This window comes from Saccostrea echinata, unplaced genomic scaffold, assembly GCF_033153115.1.
Source record: "Saccostrea echinata isolate AGI-Se365-2 ecotype Australia unplaced genomic scaffold, CSIRO_AGI_Sech_v1 ptg000015l, whole genome shotgun sequence".
Taxonomy (NCBI): domain Eukaryota; kingdom Metazoa; phylum Mollusca; class Bivalvia; order Ostreida; family Ostreidae; genus Saccostrea; species Saccostrea echinata.
Window position 1 is genome coordinate 9,215,160 of NW_026889764.1, and position 14,740 is coordinate 9,229,899.

At 33.1% G+C, this 14,740-nt stretch overlaps 1 protein-coding gene across 1 annotated transcript; it reads left to right on the forward strand.

Annotated features, from left to right (window-relative positions):
* Nucleotides 1-2,242: 2,242 nt before the first annotated feature.
* On the forward strand, nucleotides 2,243-3,643 carry LOC133188071 (uncharacterized). Its single transcript, XM_061323460.1, has one exon. The coding sequence runs from the start codon at nucleotides 2,243-2,245 to the stop codon at nucleotides 3,641-3,643; it is 1,401 nt and encodes a 466-aa protein (XP_061179444.1).
* The last annotated feature ends 11,097 nt before the right edge of the window (nucleotides 3,644-14,740 follow it).

Consider the following 14,740-nt stretch of genomic DNA (forward strand, 5'->3'; position numbering starts at 1 on the left):
ATCATGAATAAACTAAATTTTTTTGACATAAAAATGGTGAAAATTTGTATTTAAGAAATTACTTCTATTGTAGGAGAAAACGTTACCACAAGCAACTTTAAACTACGTCTAAATTAACGAGAGTTATTGCATCTCCCTAATAAAAATTTACTATCATGAACTAATGTAGTTCACTAAAGTAAAACCTTTGGCACAGATTTACTATGAAACTTTACTCTGGAACTTTTTTGAGATTTCGAAGCTTAAAATCTCCTTAATTCAATAATAGTGATCCAAATTTTGGAAATAATAAGTGAATATACAGGTAATAGTCTATTTAATCTAGAAAATGTACATGTACGAATTGAAAAACAAAAAATATAACACTCTGAAATCCATAGTAAAAATACTTTGATTTATTATAGTAAAATCTTTGATACTATAGTAAACTATAGTTAACTATAGTAAACTATACTTAACTATAGTAAACTATTGTAAACTATAGTTAACGACATATATAGTAATTTTTGTTAGGGCTTGGCAGAGTTCCATTCCGTTAAATAGCAATATCTGTGTGGATGTTAGTATTTAGCGGAACGAAACGAACACATGTATTGATTGTTCCTCTCGAGAATTTTTCACTAATATGGAGACGCCACCACTTGCCGGTGGAGGGCTGCAAATTTTGACCTATGCTTGGCACTTATGGGCATTGAGCAGTGATGGATCTCTTTCGTCCAGCACCTACTGCGACACGGGACCTCGGTTTATACGGTCTCATCCGAAGGACCTGTCTCCACGTCCCACAGTGGGATTCGAACTCGCGATGTAAGGATCAATTCCTTACTCCGAGACTTTAGAGCGAACGCTCTAACCACTGCGATACGCGGGCGACCGAACACATGGAAATTGAAACATAATGAAACATAATATATGAAAAAAAAGATGTTGTTTTATAAATTTCATTTTTTAAAATTAATAATTGAGGTCTTGTCAGTTAAACTAATTTGCGTAATAGGATATCTCGAATCACAGAGAATTCATGACAGCTTGGCTAATACATATAAATGCATACACATAGAGTGAAAATATCTTTATCTTGATATCGTAGGGAAACGAGATACAGTAACTGGCAGATATTTTAGTGAGAATTGTAGTTTTCTTGATTTTATAGGACCAGGTCATGAAATTATGGCTGATAGAGGAATATTGATTAGAGATTTATTGCTAGAAAGGCACACAAACTTTGTACCAAGAAAGTTTATTCTTGCTTTGACTTAAATTCAATTAAAACTTCTATACATACAATTTTGATATTTGGCATATTTTTGCATATTTAATTATTTGAATGCTATAATGCTATACCTTTTTATCGGAATTTATTGGATTTTGAACAACTGTAAATTTGAAGTATTTCCTCATGCTACAAGTCTGTCAGTAGAAAGAAAAAGATAAAATGGCATTTTCTGTCAGCAGTGGTAAGAATATAATTCGCCGCGATTGTGCGAAATTTCATCTAATACTTTTTGAAAATACCAGTGTTTCAGTTTAGTTGGCCTTTGCCCTACTTTCCAAGAACCTTCCAAGCCGTTTAATTATTTTCAGGAGGCCCGGGTTTGATACTCTTTCGCCGCGACGACGTAACCTTCGCCACGCTCCCGACACTAGATGTGACTCCTATTTAATTTGAGTTAAGGTCAACGGTAAAGGTCAAATTATACATAGCTAGGATATTATTGACCGAACAACAATTTCTTAAGAAGCCTTTGCTTGACAGATGTATATATATATATACATCAACACAAGAGAGATATGAAAATGCTAGGATATCTTCCTTTAAACAGAGGACAACTCAGAGAAACGCAAGGAGTAAGTCACTACAGAATTCCAGGAATTCTTTTTTCGGACAGGGTTGGACTCAAACCAAACGAAAGAAATAATAAACTGTCCTGAAAACACAGAGAACATAGTTTCTACAGAACCCAAAATTATCAATCTATCACAAAGAGACTTAAATAGTGATGAAATAAAACTTTTAGAACATGGTTTAAAATTCACGCCTACTCCGAAGTCTGATAAGGTTGATGCCGTCACGGACACAGAAGAATTCTGCCGAAAATTACGCTTGAATTAATTCTTTCAAAATCAAACCAATAATGATATATCTCTAGTTAAAAATAAGAAGGGTTTTAAGCCACCGCTTAATAGAGATAAACATTTGGAGGACTATATCTCATGTCTTAGAAAGGCAGCTCACTTCAACATGGCGGATAAAAAGGTAACATCAAATATTCCACATAATCAATATCAAGCAATGCAAAATCTTAAAAGAGACCAAACAATTGTTATCAAAAGCGCCGATAAAGGAGGAGCTATAGTAATTATGGACAGAGAACACTATAAAGAAATGTCCCTATCTCAACTCCAGGATAATCAGTTCTATAAGAAACTAGAGCAAAATCAGGATCGGCAAACTATGCTTAAAATAGCAAACCTCACAAAGAAGTTTCAAAGTAACCTCACGAGAAACGAAATTGAATACCTTACGAATTTTGTAGTTAAAACTAGCCATTTTTATGGTCTTCCCAAAATACACAAATGTAAAGAAATCCAGGAAAATGTCAAGAAATATAATTCTACGTACATAAAACTTCCTAGACCAATTTATCTTAAACTGAGGCCCATCATTGCAGGTCCCGCATCTAGTACACAAAGATTAAGCAATCTGCTAGATATAATCTTAAAACCACTGTGTACCAAAGTGACCAGTTATGTTCGTGATGATATGGATTTCCTCAACTATATTCCACAAACAGTACCAAGAGATACACTGCTTGTTAGTTTTGATGTTACCAGCTTATATACTAATATTACGCATGATTTAGGAATTGAGGCAATCAATTATTGGTTGGATAAATATCCGGAAGAAATCGACGATAGATTTCCCGCAAACTTCATCTTAGAAGGACTTAGAATTTTACTAGAGAATAATAATTTTCTCTTTGATGACGAAAATTATCTACAAATCAAAGGTACTGCCATGGGCACCAAGGTCGCCCCTACATATGCTTGTTTAGTTATGGGATTTCTAGAAGAAAAACTTTACACTATTTTACCGGAAACGTTTGATCTGGACTTTACGCAGTACATTAAAGAGAATTGGGAAAAGTACTTGGATGATTGCTTCATCTTTTGGACAAAGAGTGAAGAGAATCTTAGAAAATTCCATGCGGTCATTAATGAATTACATGATTCAATTAATTTCTTAAATGACATGAATCGTGATTCACTTCCTTTTTTTTTTTTAGATATACTCATAATAAAATACGGAGAGGATATTTCTACAGACCTATTCTGTAAAGAAACAGATACTCACCAATACTTGGACTTTCGTTCCTGTCATCCGTCACATACAAAAAGGAACATTCCATACAATATGGCCAGACGTATTTGTACCATTGTGACCCAGCCTACCCTACGCTTGAAAAGACTCCAAGAATTAAAACAACACCTGAGGCGACAAAACTATCCAATAAACCTTATTGAGGACGGAATCAACCGGGCAAGACACACCAATAACCCAATTAAGAAAAAGTCGCCATCCAGAGGTAGTAGTTCATTCATTAAAAACCTGTTGTTGTCATCCCTGTTACGAAATGACTAAAATGATTATTGATTCTAATTGATATTATATACAGAGGTCAAGGGAGGGTAACCAAATTTATCAATTTCCAAATTTCCCCCTTTTTAACCAAATTTTCTTCAAATACAAAACATATATTGTTGCAGAAAACACAGAGCAAAAGATTGCCTATCTATCAGATTTATATAATTCATTCAATTCAATTTATAAAATCTTAGATAGGCAAGCTTGTGCTCTATGTTTCCCGAAGTGAAAAGTATCTCAAATTTAATGAAAGCCCATCAGAGTTTAGAAATTCGGTAAAATGTTGTAATTTGTCACCTTTTTGTGACCTCCTTGTATTCTTTGAATATAATTTAATGCAGGTTTTAAAACAAGCATCATTGAAAGTTCTTACTTGCAAAGTTTCACAATTTTATCCGTGTTCTGACTTTTATATCAGATAAGGGGCCAGATTGGTATTTACCATACCTTGTCCTTGGTTGAGAATGACTTTAAACAAATTAGACCTCACTAGGAGTTTGCTAAATAAAATGAATCAACACTTTTTTCATGTTTCAAAGATAACTGTACTAAATATATCAATTCTGTTTATGAAAACAAAGCGCAAATGATTCCTTTCTTCATCATAATATTATAATTAAAATGTTTCTTTCAATGGTCATTAAAAACAGCAACATTAGGCCAGATGCAAAGTATACGAATAGAACGCATGAAGTCGTAAAAATTTTGAATTCCCAAGATATTTATGTTGGAAAAGCCAAGATTAAAGTTGGAATGAGCAGTGCAACTTTGAAGTTGGGAAAGTCAAGATTAAAGTTGGAAGTACCAACTTTAAAAAAAAAATTTTCGTGGCACTAAAACGCTTCCATAGCTAACGGGAGAAATCAATCAATAGATAAATTATAGGAAGTATGTATTACAAAAATAAAACATTTTTCCGGGTTGATAAAACGCACGGCGGCATACTAGCTGTTATTTGCAGAAAAATAAAACCCAATGCTTTGTTAATCAGCAACTGCCAGACAGTATAGGAAGAGACATCTGCACACAAGGCAAAAGCTGATTTTTTTTCCTTTCTATTGGTTCTTACAGAGTTTTGTGTATTTGCATTTGCAAGGAATTCAGATTATGTAGTCGACCAAAATTTAAATGTAAATCGTGTTTTTTTCCAACTGTCTGTGATATCATTAGAGGTACTCAGTGACAGATCCAGAGAGGGGTTCTGGAGATTGGAATCCCCTTTATATTTCGCCAAGTGAACGCACGCAGAGAGAGAGAGAGAGAGAGGTAGGTTGGATAATACGTATACTTATCAAAACTTATGGAGATGTACATTTAGCAGTGGAGTCGTGCATTACGCGATGTTACTGGCAGGTTCAGCTTAAGAGTGTTTATAAATAACTCATAGTTAATTGATTTTGGTTGAATTGCATGAAATTAATGGAGGAGGCTTATTCCGCAAATGGCCATAAATAATATTTTGACACATGTAAATCCCTATTTCTCATACGCGAAATCTTCATGTAACTATGTTGACGAGCAGTTAAGGTTAAAGTTTTTCAAAAGTAGGTCAAGTTCAAAATCAAATGTGCACTAGGGAAGATCTTGTCTCAAGAAATACATAAGTGAAATCTTAAAGCCATAGCATCATCCATTCAAAAGTTATGGTCAAGGCTAAAGTTTTTCAAAAGTAGGCCAAACTCCAAGGTAGAGGACAAAGGGTAAATGTGTTGGTTTGGTACCCTTAGGGAATGTCTTGTCACAGGGAATACAAATGTAAAATATGAAAACCATTCAAGTTAAGGCAAAGGTAAAAGGTTTTCAAAAGTAGGTTAAGATCAAAGGTCAAGGTCAAAAGGTCAAAATTGTTGGTTTCCAAGGGAAGGTCTTGTCACAAGAAATGCACACAAGTAATATGAAAGCCCTAGTACCAATTGTTCAAAAGTTATGACCAAGGTTAAAGTTTTTTCAAAAATAGGTCAAACTCCAAGGTCAAGGTCAAAATTGTTGGTATCTAAGGGAATTCTGAAACCTTATTGCACATCTACAGGACACCACCTATCATATTCCAGAAGATTAATTGGTTACTGATTTAAATGTTAAAGGAGTTTTAGGAAGAAGAAAGTGTGACAGACGGATGGACGGACGGACCAGGGTAACAACAACATACCTTTAGAAAGTGCGGGTATAATCAAAGACAAATTTTTTCTTTCACAATACACGAGCACGATTTTTCTTTTTGCGATTAAATCTCACGGTTTAATATATTTGTTCAGCAATTTCAATATTCTTGTTTTTAAATAATTGAGTCTTAGTGATAGAAACTTAGTGTGAGTTTTTGGTATTTATTGCAGAATATGCCAGAAGTTATTGAAAAAGAGTGGCGGGTTAGAAGTTGTTATAAGTATATTTTCTGGAATATAAATATATTAACATCTAGTACTTTTGGAATTTAAACGTAGTTCAAAAGAGCTCGATCGGTCGCAATCTCTGCTCATATTCCACTTGCTAATGATAAACATGATAAGGTCTCACATATTTCCTTTCCTACATTTACCTTCACTATTCCTCCCTTCAGCGTTTTTATTTATGACTGAATTTTAAAAAAAATTCATTTTATTTCAATGTATAATAAGTAATATTCGAAACTCAATTTCATATCTCATTCTGGCGATCTTTGGCTATATACCATTTTCGAATCATGTTTTGAAGAAACTTCCGTAATTAAATAATAGAGGGAATATGCGTAGGGCCGTAGTAAATTATTTTTTGTGGTAGCGGCTGCATGAACTTTTTCAACGCAGTTAAAATACAATGTATAATTAAAGCATAGAAATTATGGCGTGTAAAACGTTGCTTTATTCGATAATCTTGTGATGTATATTCAAAATCTTTTGATGTATGTTCAAAATCTTGTGATGTATATTCAAAATCTTGTGATGTATATTCAAAATCTTGTGATGTGTATTCAATATCTTGTGATGTATATTCAAAATCTTGTGATGTATGTGCAAAATCTTGTTATGTATATTCAAAATCTTGTGATGTATGTTCTATAATCTTGTGATGTATATGCAATATCTTGTTATGTATATTCAAAATTTTGTGATGTATGTTCTATAATCTTGTGATGTATGTGCTATATCTTGTGATGTATATTCAAAATCTTGTGATGTATATTCAAAATCTTGTGATGTATGTTCTATAATCTTGTGATGTATGTGCAAAATCTTTTTATGTATATTCAAAATCTCGTGATGTATGTTCTATAATCTTGTGATGTATGTGCAATATCTTGTGATGTATATTCAAAATCTTGTGATGTATGTTTATAATCTTGTGATGTATGTGCAAAATCTTGTTATGTATATTCAAAATCTTGTGATGTATGTTCTATAATCTTGTGATGTATGTGCAAAATCTTGTGATGTATATTCAAAAACTTGTGATGTATATTCAAAATCTTGTAATGTATGTTCAATATTTTGTGATGTATATGCAAAATCTTGTGATGTATGTTCTATAATCTTGTGATGTATATTCGATAATCTTGTGATGTATATGCAATAATCTTGTGATGTATGTGCAATAATTGCATTTTGGGTAATATGACGCAATAATGTTCTAGTTAAGTAAGGACAATTTTCATTGGTTGGAAATAACGAAAGTAGCGGGGTGATGCATACGTAGATCAATTGGACTTTCATTTCTTTCGTTTTGATCGCCGAAATATTGCCGACTCGGCGTTAAGAAATAATTATCAATCAGTCTCTCGTTTTGATACAAAGAACAGAGACATAAGATATGGATTATATATGCAGGTATATCAGTGAGGAAGATATAAATGTAATTAACGTGATAAAGAGAGTGAAGTCCTCAAATCATCGAAAATCTTAATATTTCTAAATTAAGAAAAACAATAGCTGTTCATCAAGTTTTTTCTTCTCCTGTAAAAGAGCTGATCGGTAGTCTAGTAATACTGAAAACACAAAAAGATTATCTTCTTGTCATATTAATTAGGGTGATTACTTCCAGCATAATTCTATATTTGGAATACTCATGATAAATTTGAAGAGTATATAGAAGTTTAAGGCTTATCTAATTACAGTGTCAACTACACTCTATCTTTTGTATGTTTTTTTCTTCAGTTCGCAACTACTGTATACATCGATCACTTTCATATGATTTTCTCAGTGTATTACACATGCAGTGGGACAGCTGATTAGGTTTGACATGAGATATGGTGATTGGTCACCTGCAATCATGATTGCTAAAACTGATGACCAACTTGATGCAACCCAATGTTTAAACCCATGTGACCTAAACTTATCTCAAAGATTTTTTGTAAGCCTTCCAGTCATTTTTAAATATACAATGTACATGCATGCTTCACATGGAGAGTTGTAACTTGTTAGAGGAAGTCAGATAAAACCCCTGTTTTTCCCTGTCAATTGAAAAGCAAATTATCACTGTCTAAATCTTCTGCAGAGTTGTATCAGCTACAGCCTTGATAGATGCTACTAAAATGACACATTGAGACATTCCATCACATATAGATATGCTTGCAATGGCTTACTTATCTCTTACATAAATCATCATACTTCATAACATTTTGCTCAAAGCTAATATGTCCTGGCTCAACATCAGATGTTTGTCATAGTCCTACATAGTGAGGTTCAAATTCTAAAATCAGTGCAGGAGTCCTTAATTATCTTACATGTATCTGATGAAAGATTCATCATTCACTGAATCAGGACTGTGTCTAAATATACCTGCTTTTCTTTTATTCAGAGGTCAGTTCACTTAACTAGAGGCTGCATTGAGCTTTAAAATTGCCAGTGCACAACATCACTGTCAAGTGCCAATAAAACTATCAAATACTGAAATACTTCATTTTTGGTTTACTTTCACAGATATTTCAACTATGTTCATCTTGTTAACTTGCAAGTCCCTCTTTTGAAAGAAGTTGCATAATTTAACTTCAATATTATCCTTTTGTCACCTGTTCAACTATTATATACATGTACTAAGTCTATGTTCTCCCAATGTTCCTGATGGAAGTTTTGTATTTCGTAGATTCGTTATTGGTTAAGAGTGAAATTGACCCTTTTATGTGTTTTAAAAAATTCTTACACTCATCAGGTTGCCCACGTGGCGCAGTGCTTAGAGCATCTGCTCTAGATTTGCGTGGCGCAGTGGTTAGAGCATCTGCTCTAGAGTCCCGAAGTAAGGAGTTGATCCTTATGTCGTGGGTTCGAATCCCACTGTGGGACGTGGAGGCGGGTCCTTCAGATGAGACCGTACAAACCGAGGTCCCATGTCACAGTAGGTGCTGGTATGAAAAAGATCCCTCCCTGCTCAATGGCCCTAAGTGCCGAGCATAGGACAAAATTTGCAGCTCTCCATTGGCAAGTGGTGGCACCTCCATATGAGTAAAAAACACTCGAGAGGGACATTAAACAACATACAAACACACTTATCAGTTGGAGAGCAATCAATGGCAATGAGTACTTCACTTATTCCTTTGACAATATAAGTGTTTTAAATACACAGGTTACTTGTTGCAATATTTAAATGATCATGTTTTACAAATGAATGATTAAAAATTAGACATTATGCAGAAAGTGTATTTTTATATGTCACTGAACTACACATGTATGGAATTTACTACCAAATTTTGTATGTCCATGCACTAAAAAGGTACTGAATTGAAATTTTATTATTTTTTTTACAAAATCTCATTCACTTTATTTACATGTATCTCACATTTACATTGTCATATCAATTACTGAACAGAACAGAGACCAACATAGTTTGTCAAAGTTTCTAGTTTTCTCTTGGTTCTGGAATAAAGGTACTGTAGTAAAAATTTATAGCAGTGCAATATTTTTAGTACATTCCTTATCCTACACAATTCTTATGATAATGACACTGTTGACCAGGGTCCCAACCAAGAAGATGCAACATGTCTTGTTACACATGTGTTGACCTTGAATCTGGTGGTAGTGGGCAAAGTCAGTTTTCAGATGTAAAGAATCTTCCCCGTATTCTGAAATATGAAAATATAATTAGAATTTATGCAAACTAAGGTAAATTTTTTACAGATAAATTTCACCAAGTAGTCGGTGATAGCCCAAAGGAGCACTGGAGTAATAAACCTTTTTATAATATTATAAACAATAACATGTACCTAAGTATAAGTCTTTCAGATAATGGACTGCATCTTCAGCTCTTAATAATGCAGCAGAGTAGGTACACTTGACTTTCACAAACTTGGAAATTGCTGTCCTAGCATAGAGTCTGGTAAGATACTTCACAGAGAGGAGGATGCAGAACTAAATTAAGTGAAACACCTTAAGCACCCAATCAATTCATTGAGCCAAATTCCTGAAAAATAAACCAAAATATTTCAATCATTGAAAACTAAAACCATGTCCATAGTACGTGAATGCCCTGCCCAGTGTTCATTGTAATGCAACATGAAAAGAAATGTGCTTTGCTTCTTTGTTAAAGATGAGGTAAATGAGAGATATTGAGGTCAAGGTCACAGTGAAAGTTAAGTCAGAAAGATGTGACACAGTTGAATAGCTGTGACCAATTTGTGTTAGTGAATGAGGTTTAAAGAAAATCTTGAGAATAGTTTCTTTCAAACTAATATTAAAACAAGACTATTAGTAAAGTCAAAATGTCATGGGGAACGACAAGGTAAAAAATAATGGACAGAGTTGATAAGTTTTCACCAATAAGTTTTATTATATGTGATAAAGATAAAAATATCTTTAATGGTTTCTTTTAAATTGAGTTTAAAATAGTAAGGTCAAAAAGAAGGTAAAAAACAGCTAGTCTGCAGTTAATTAGTTTTTGCATAAAACAAAACAGTTTTATCTGATTTAACTCATTGATTTTTTTCATAGACATTTAAATATATAACATTACACTAAAATTTAAATTTCTTTGCATTAAGGACCCTCCATACACTGAAGGAAAAGATTTTTTGGACATTGAGAAAATTATATTGTGTAAAGGTGTAAATGTTGAGCTTATCCATTACATATTCAACATAGTGTACCTTGCATTTACCCCCAGGAAAAATGTTCAAAGACAATGAAGTACTGATGAACAAAAATCATTGTTGTTTACTTCAATGGGCAAAATACCAGCAAATTAAAGTGTTCAATCTATTCATCTTAGCCTATTAAAATGTTGTAAATGCTTTATTTGACCACAAATTAAGAAATAAACTGTACACATCAATTTATCTTATTCTAGATCAAAGGGCAGATTACTCTATCTGCATAAAAATACCACAAATCAGAACTCTTTAGTGTGCAGTGTATAGAGGGCTCTTAAAATGTTTGTACATGGCTACACATACTTTTTCTACATAAGTTCAGACACCCACTTGCAGATGTGCAAATGCATTACTTTTTTCAATTAAAATTAAGCACAGCTTCAAAGTTGGAGACAGTTATTCTTTGTGTCCTCATGACTTCCCCCATAAAATTTGTTCAATACCCCTTTGGTACCTTTGTAGTATTTAGACAAAATCATTGCATAGCATAACCAGACAAATGGAGCATCTGCTTCAGTAAATTTCAGAAAAGTCAAGGATCCTCTGTCATAAGAGCAAGAAGGATCTGGTGCTCATGTGACTCTGGCAGCTGAATCCAATCCATAGCTGAAAATATTAAAAACATTTAGTTGATGATGCCAATTAATATTTTAACTCTATAACCTGTGGTTCATAATTTAAAAAAAGTATAAAAATTGGGAATGTTTGCAATCTACACTACCTCAGGAAGCTTTCTATAAAGTTTCATTTTTTTCCTAGTAAGTTGTTCAGTAAAAGCAGATTTTTAAAGACTTTTATCCCCAATTGAAAGGCCCCATCTTACCATCCAGGGGTCATGATTTGTACAGTTTAGAAATTTCAAAACCTCATCACAATACATAAGAAGCTTAGTTAAGCTTTCAGGTCAGGTGAGCTAAAAAAAAATAAATCATTCATACAATGTTCCAAATTTTAACAATAAACCTGACAAGCCTTGCCAATATCTTTCTAAGGAAAATCCTGTACTTATTATCAAATGACATATCTAATGCTCTTTTATTTTAAAATATACAGAATAATATAATTAGAGTGTTTCAAAGAAGTGTAACCTTCCCTATATTGCATCATTAAAAGTGTAAATAATCTTAAGAGTGGTCAGCTATTTATTTCCTACTAGCATTATAGTTCTTATTGCCTGCTAAGAAAAAAAATCCATGAATAGTAAAGTGTGTAAGACTTTGATAGAAATACATGAGTATTTAAATTTCAATGTGTATGGTAACTATACATAATCCAGCAAGTACAGTGTCATGAGCTCATAAACATGTATAAATGCTAATTAATTATCGATACCCTACCTCTCAAAACTTAAAAGGCATACACATATGTTAAATTAAATGTCTGGAGTATTTTTTGTGAAGTAGGTCAAAGATCAAGGACATGTAGAGTTGTAGACTGTTCACATAATGTTGGTATTGACAACAATCAGTGCACATACTAAATAGCATATACTTACCTCTTAAATATCAAAAGCCTAACCGGATACATTCATTATGAACTATTTAAAAAAAGTATAGTCAAAGGTCACATTCAATGGTCTCAAAGTTTGTAACTATGGTATTTTACAAAAGTCATTGTGCGATGCAAATAATTTGTGCAAAATATCAAATCCAATGTGTGACAGACAGACAGCGGGTAAAGTGATCCCTAAGTGTCACTCTGCTTTGCAAGTGAGACAAAAATAGCAAGGATAATTTGTTTGTTTGTTGAAAAGTGATTGAAGGATCCTTAAAAGTAGAAATTTTTGTTCATTAATGTACTGTAATTTTTACCTGTATTTTAAAGGATTTATTGGACATATCTTATGCACCATGGTTTTTGTGTTCCATTGATGTCTTCAGATTTTTAAGCCAAAAACACTTTACATATGTTTTACATACACAGCATACATTTATATCTGAAAAAGAAAATAAAAATAAACTAGAGGCACTGTGAGCACTGAGCTCACAAAATGATACCCCCTGCCTCCCATGTTATTATAATGGCAGTCCATATTTTGCTATGGGAAACCTGAAATATGTGTCCGATTAAAAGCAAAATAGGGGTTGAAAATGGCACTATGTAACAAAGATTTTGTAAAAGTCTCATCAAATTTCATTCAGTGGTATAAGAGGAGATGCTGATAAGAAATGGTACCCCAAAGTATATATTAATGGATAGTTGTACAGAAAGATGGAGAGCTAGACGGACGGACACCCCCATCATTAACCCACCCCCCCCACTTTTCAACTGGGGAGTATAATAATTATAATTAATTTCATTAAAACAAATTAGTACAGAATACACAAGAATAATTAACTGATTCCGTTAATTTATACAGTTTCCATTTTAACCTCTTAACTGATTGAGGAAAAAAAAATCAAATTAATTTCACTTTACAACAGAAACTTGTAGATGTTCATTTAAATTATAAGTACTGTACATGTAAATCTTAATGCATATTTCATAATTACCCACACAACAGAGGTGCAGAGGTTGTTTCAAAATGATGTCATATGAAGTTATCCAATGGGCATTCAAAGTACAAGCAGATACTGCGTAACTAGAGTTGACTGGAATAAAAAAAATATAAAAATCATAGTGAAAATTTGGAAGTAAAGACCTGCCTTGATCCACCCACCTCCGGGGGCAGGGGGGGGGGGGTTAAAATAAATTAAGAAATGAATGTAATATTTTTTTTTGACCAAAGTATCAAACAAAAATTTGGACAGAAAACGTCATCAATGCGCGTAAGATGAAAAAGTTTTCCATCCAAATTTTTGTTTGATACTTCGGTCAAAGAAAAAATATTAGGCCACATTCATTTCTTCGATGGAAAAGTCATGGAAAAGTAAATTTACAATTTAAAAGGCTTAATCTAAAATGCGAAATCATGTATGCGTACAATCACTTTCTCATAAAAAAAATGTTTATGATCAGGATGATTCCTTTTTTATCAAAAGTGCACTCCTATACGTACCTACATGTACCTACAGTGACTTTGTACAACTTTCTTTTCATCTACGCCTGGATGGACATGCAGAATTTCCTCGTTGTACAAAAACTTTAGGACATGTTCACTGGTAACAGGATTCAAGAATTGCGCAAAAGTTATCGACTTATCAGTGTAAAATAAAGTTACAGACCCCAAGCCCGGACTGAGGACTCTCCTTTTCACAGCGTTTCTACTTTCACTTTGGAGACCAATGAAAAAAAAGTCCTTACAAAGGTTATCGAAATTAAGTCGAATATTACCCACAATGCAATTATTACATATACATCACAAGATTTTGCATATACATCACAAGATTTTGCATATACATCACAAGATTATTGAACATACATCACAAGATTATCGAATATACATCACAAGATTTTGAATATACATCACAAGATTTTGCACATACATCACAAGATTATAGAACATACATCACAAGATTTTGAATATACATAACAAGATTTTGCACATACATCACAAGATTATAGAACATACATCACAAGATTTTGAATATACATAACAAGATTTTGCACATACATCACAAGATTATAAAACATCCATCACAAGATTTTGAATATACATCACAAGATATTGCACATACCACAAGATTTTGAATATACATCACAAGATATTGAATAAACATCACAAGATTTTGAACATACATCACAAGATTTTGAATATACATCACAAGATTATCGAATAAAGCAACGTTTTACACGCCATAAGAAATAATATAAAATCTGTGAATACATAATCTATCATTTGCGATTTAGTTTTGGATTGAACAGTCTTATAAAATAGTCCTCTTTGGTAACACGAGCGATTTCATCCGATGTCCACATTTTGTAGAACGGGAAAATCTTAAAATTTCCTTTACCACACTCAGCGAAATGTTCTGAACATGGGGTTGCATCTGACAGTTTCATCCATAATATGTTGTTTGTGAACCCTAACTCGTGCGTTGAGTTGATTTGTCTGCCCTCTGTAATATTCTCCACAGGTAGGGCATATTCCACAGTAAATCAAA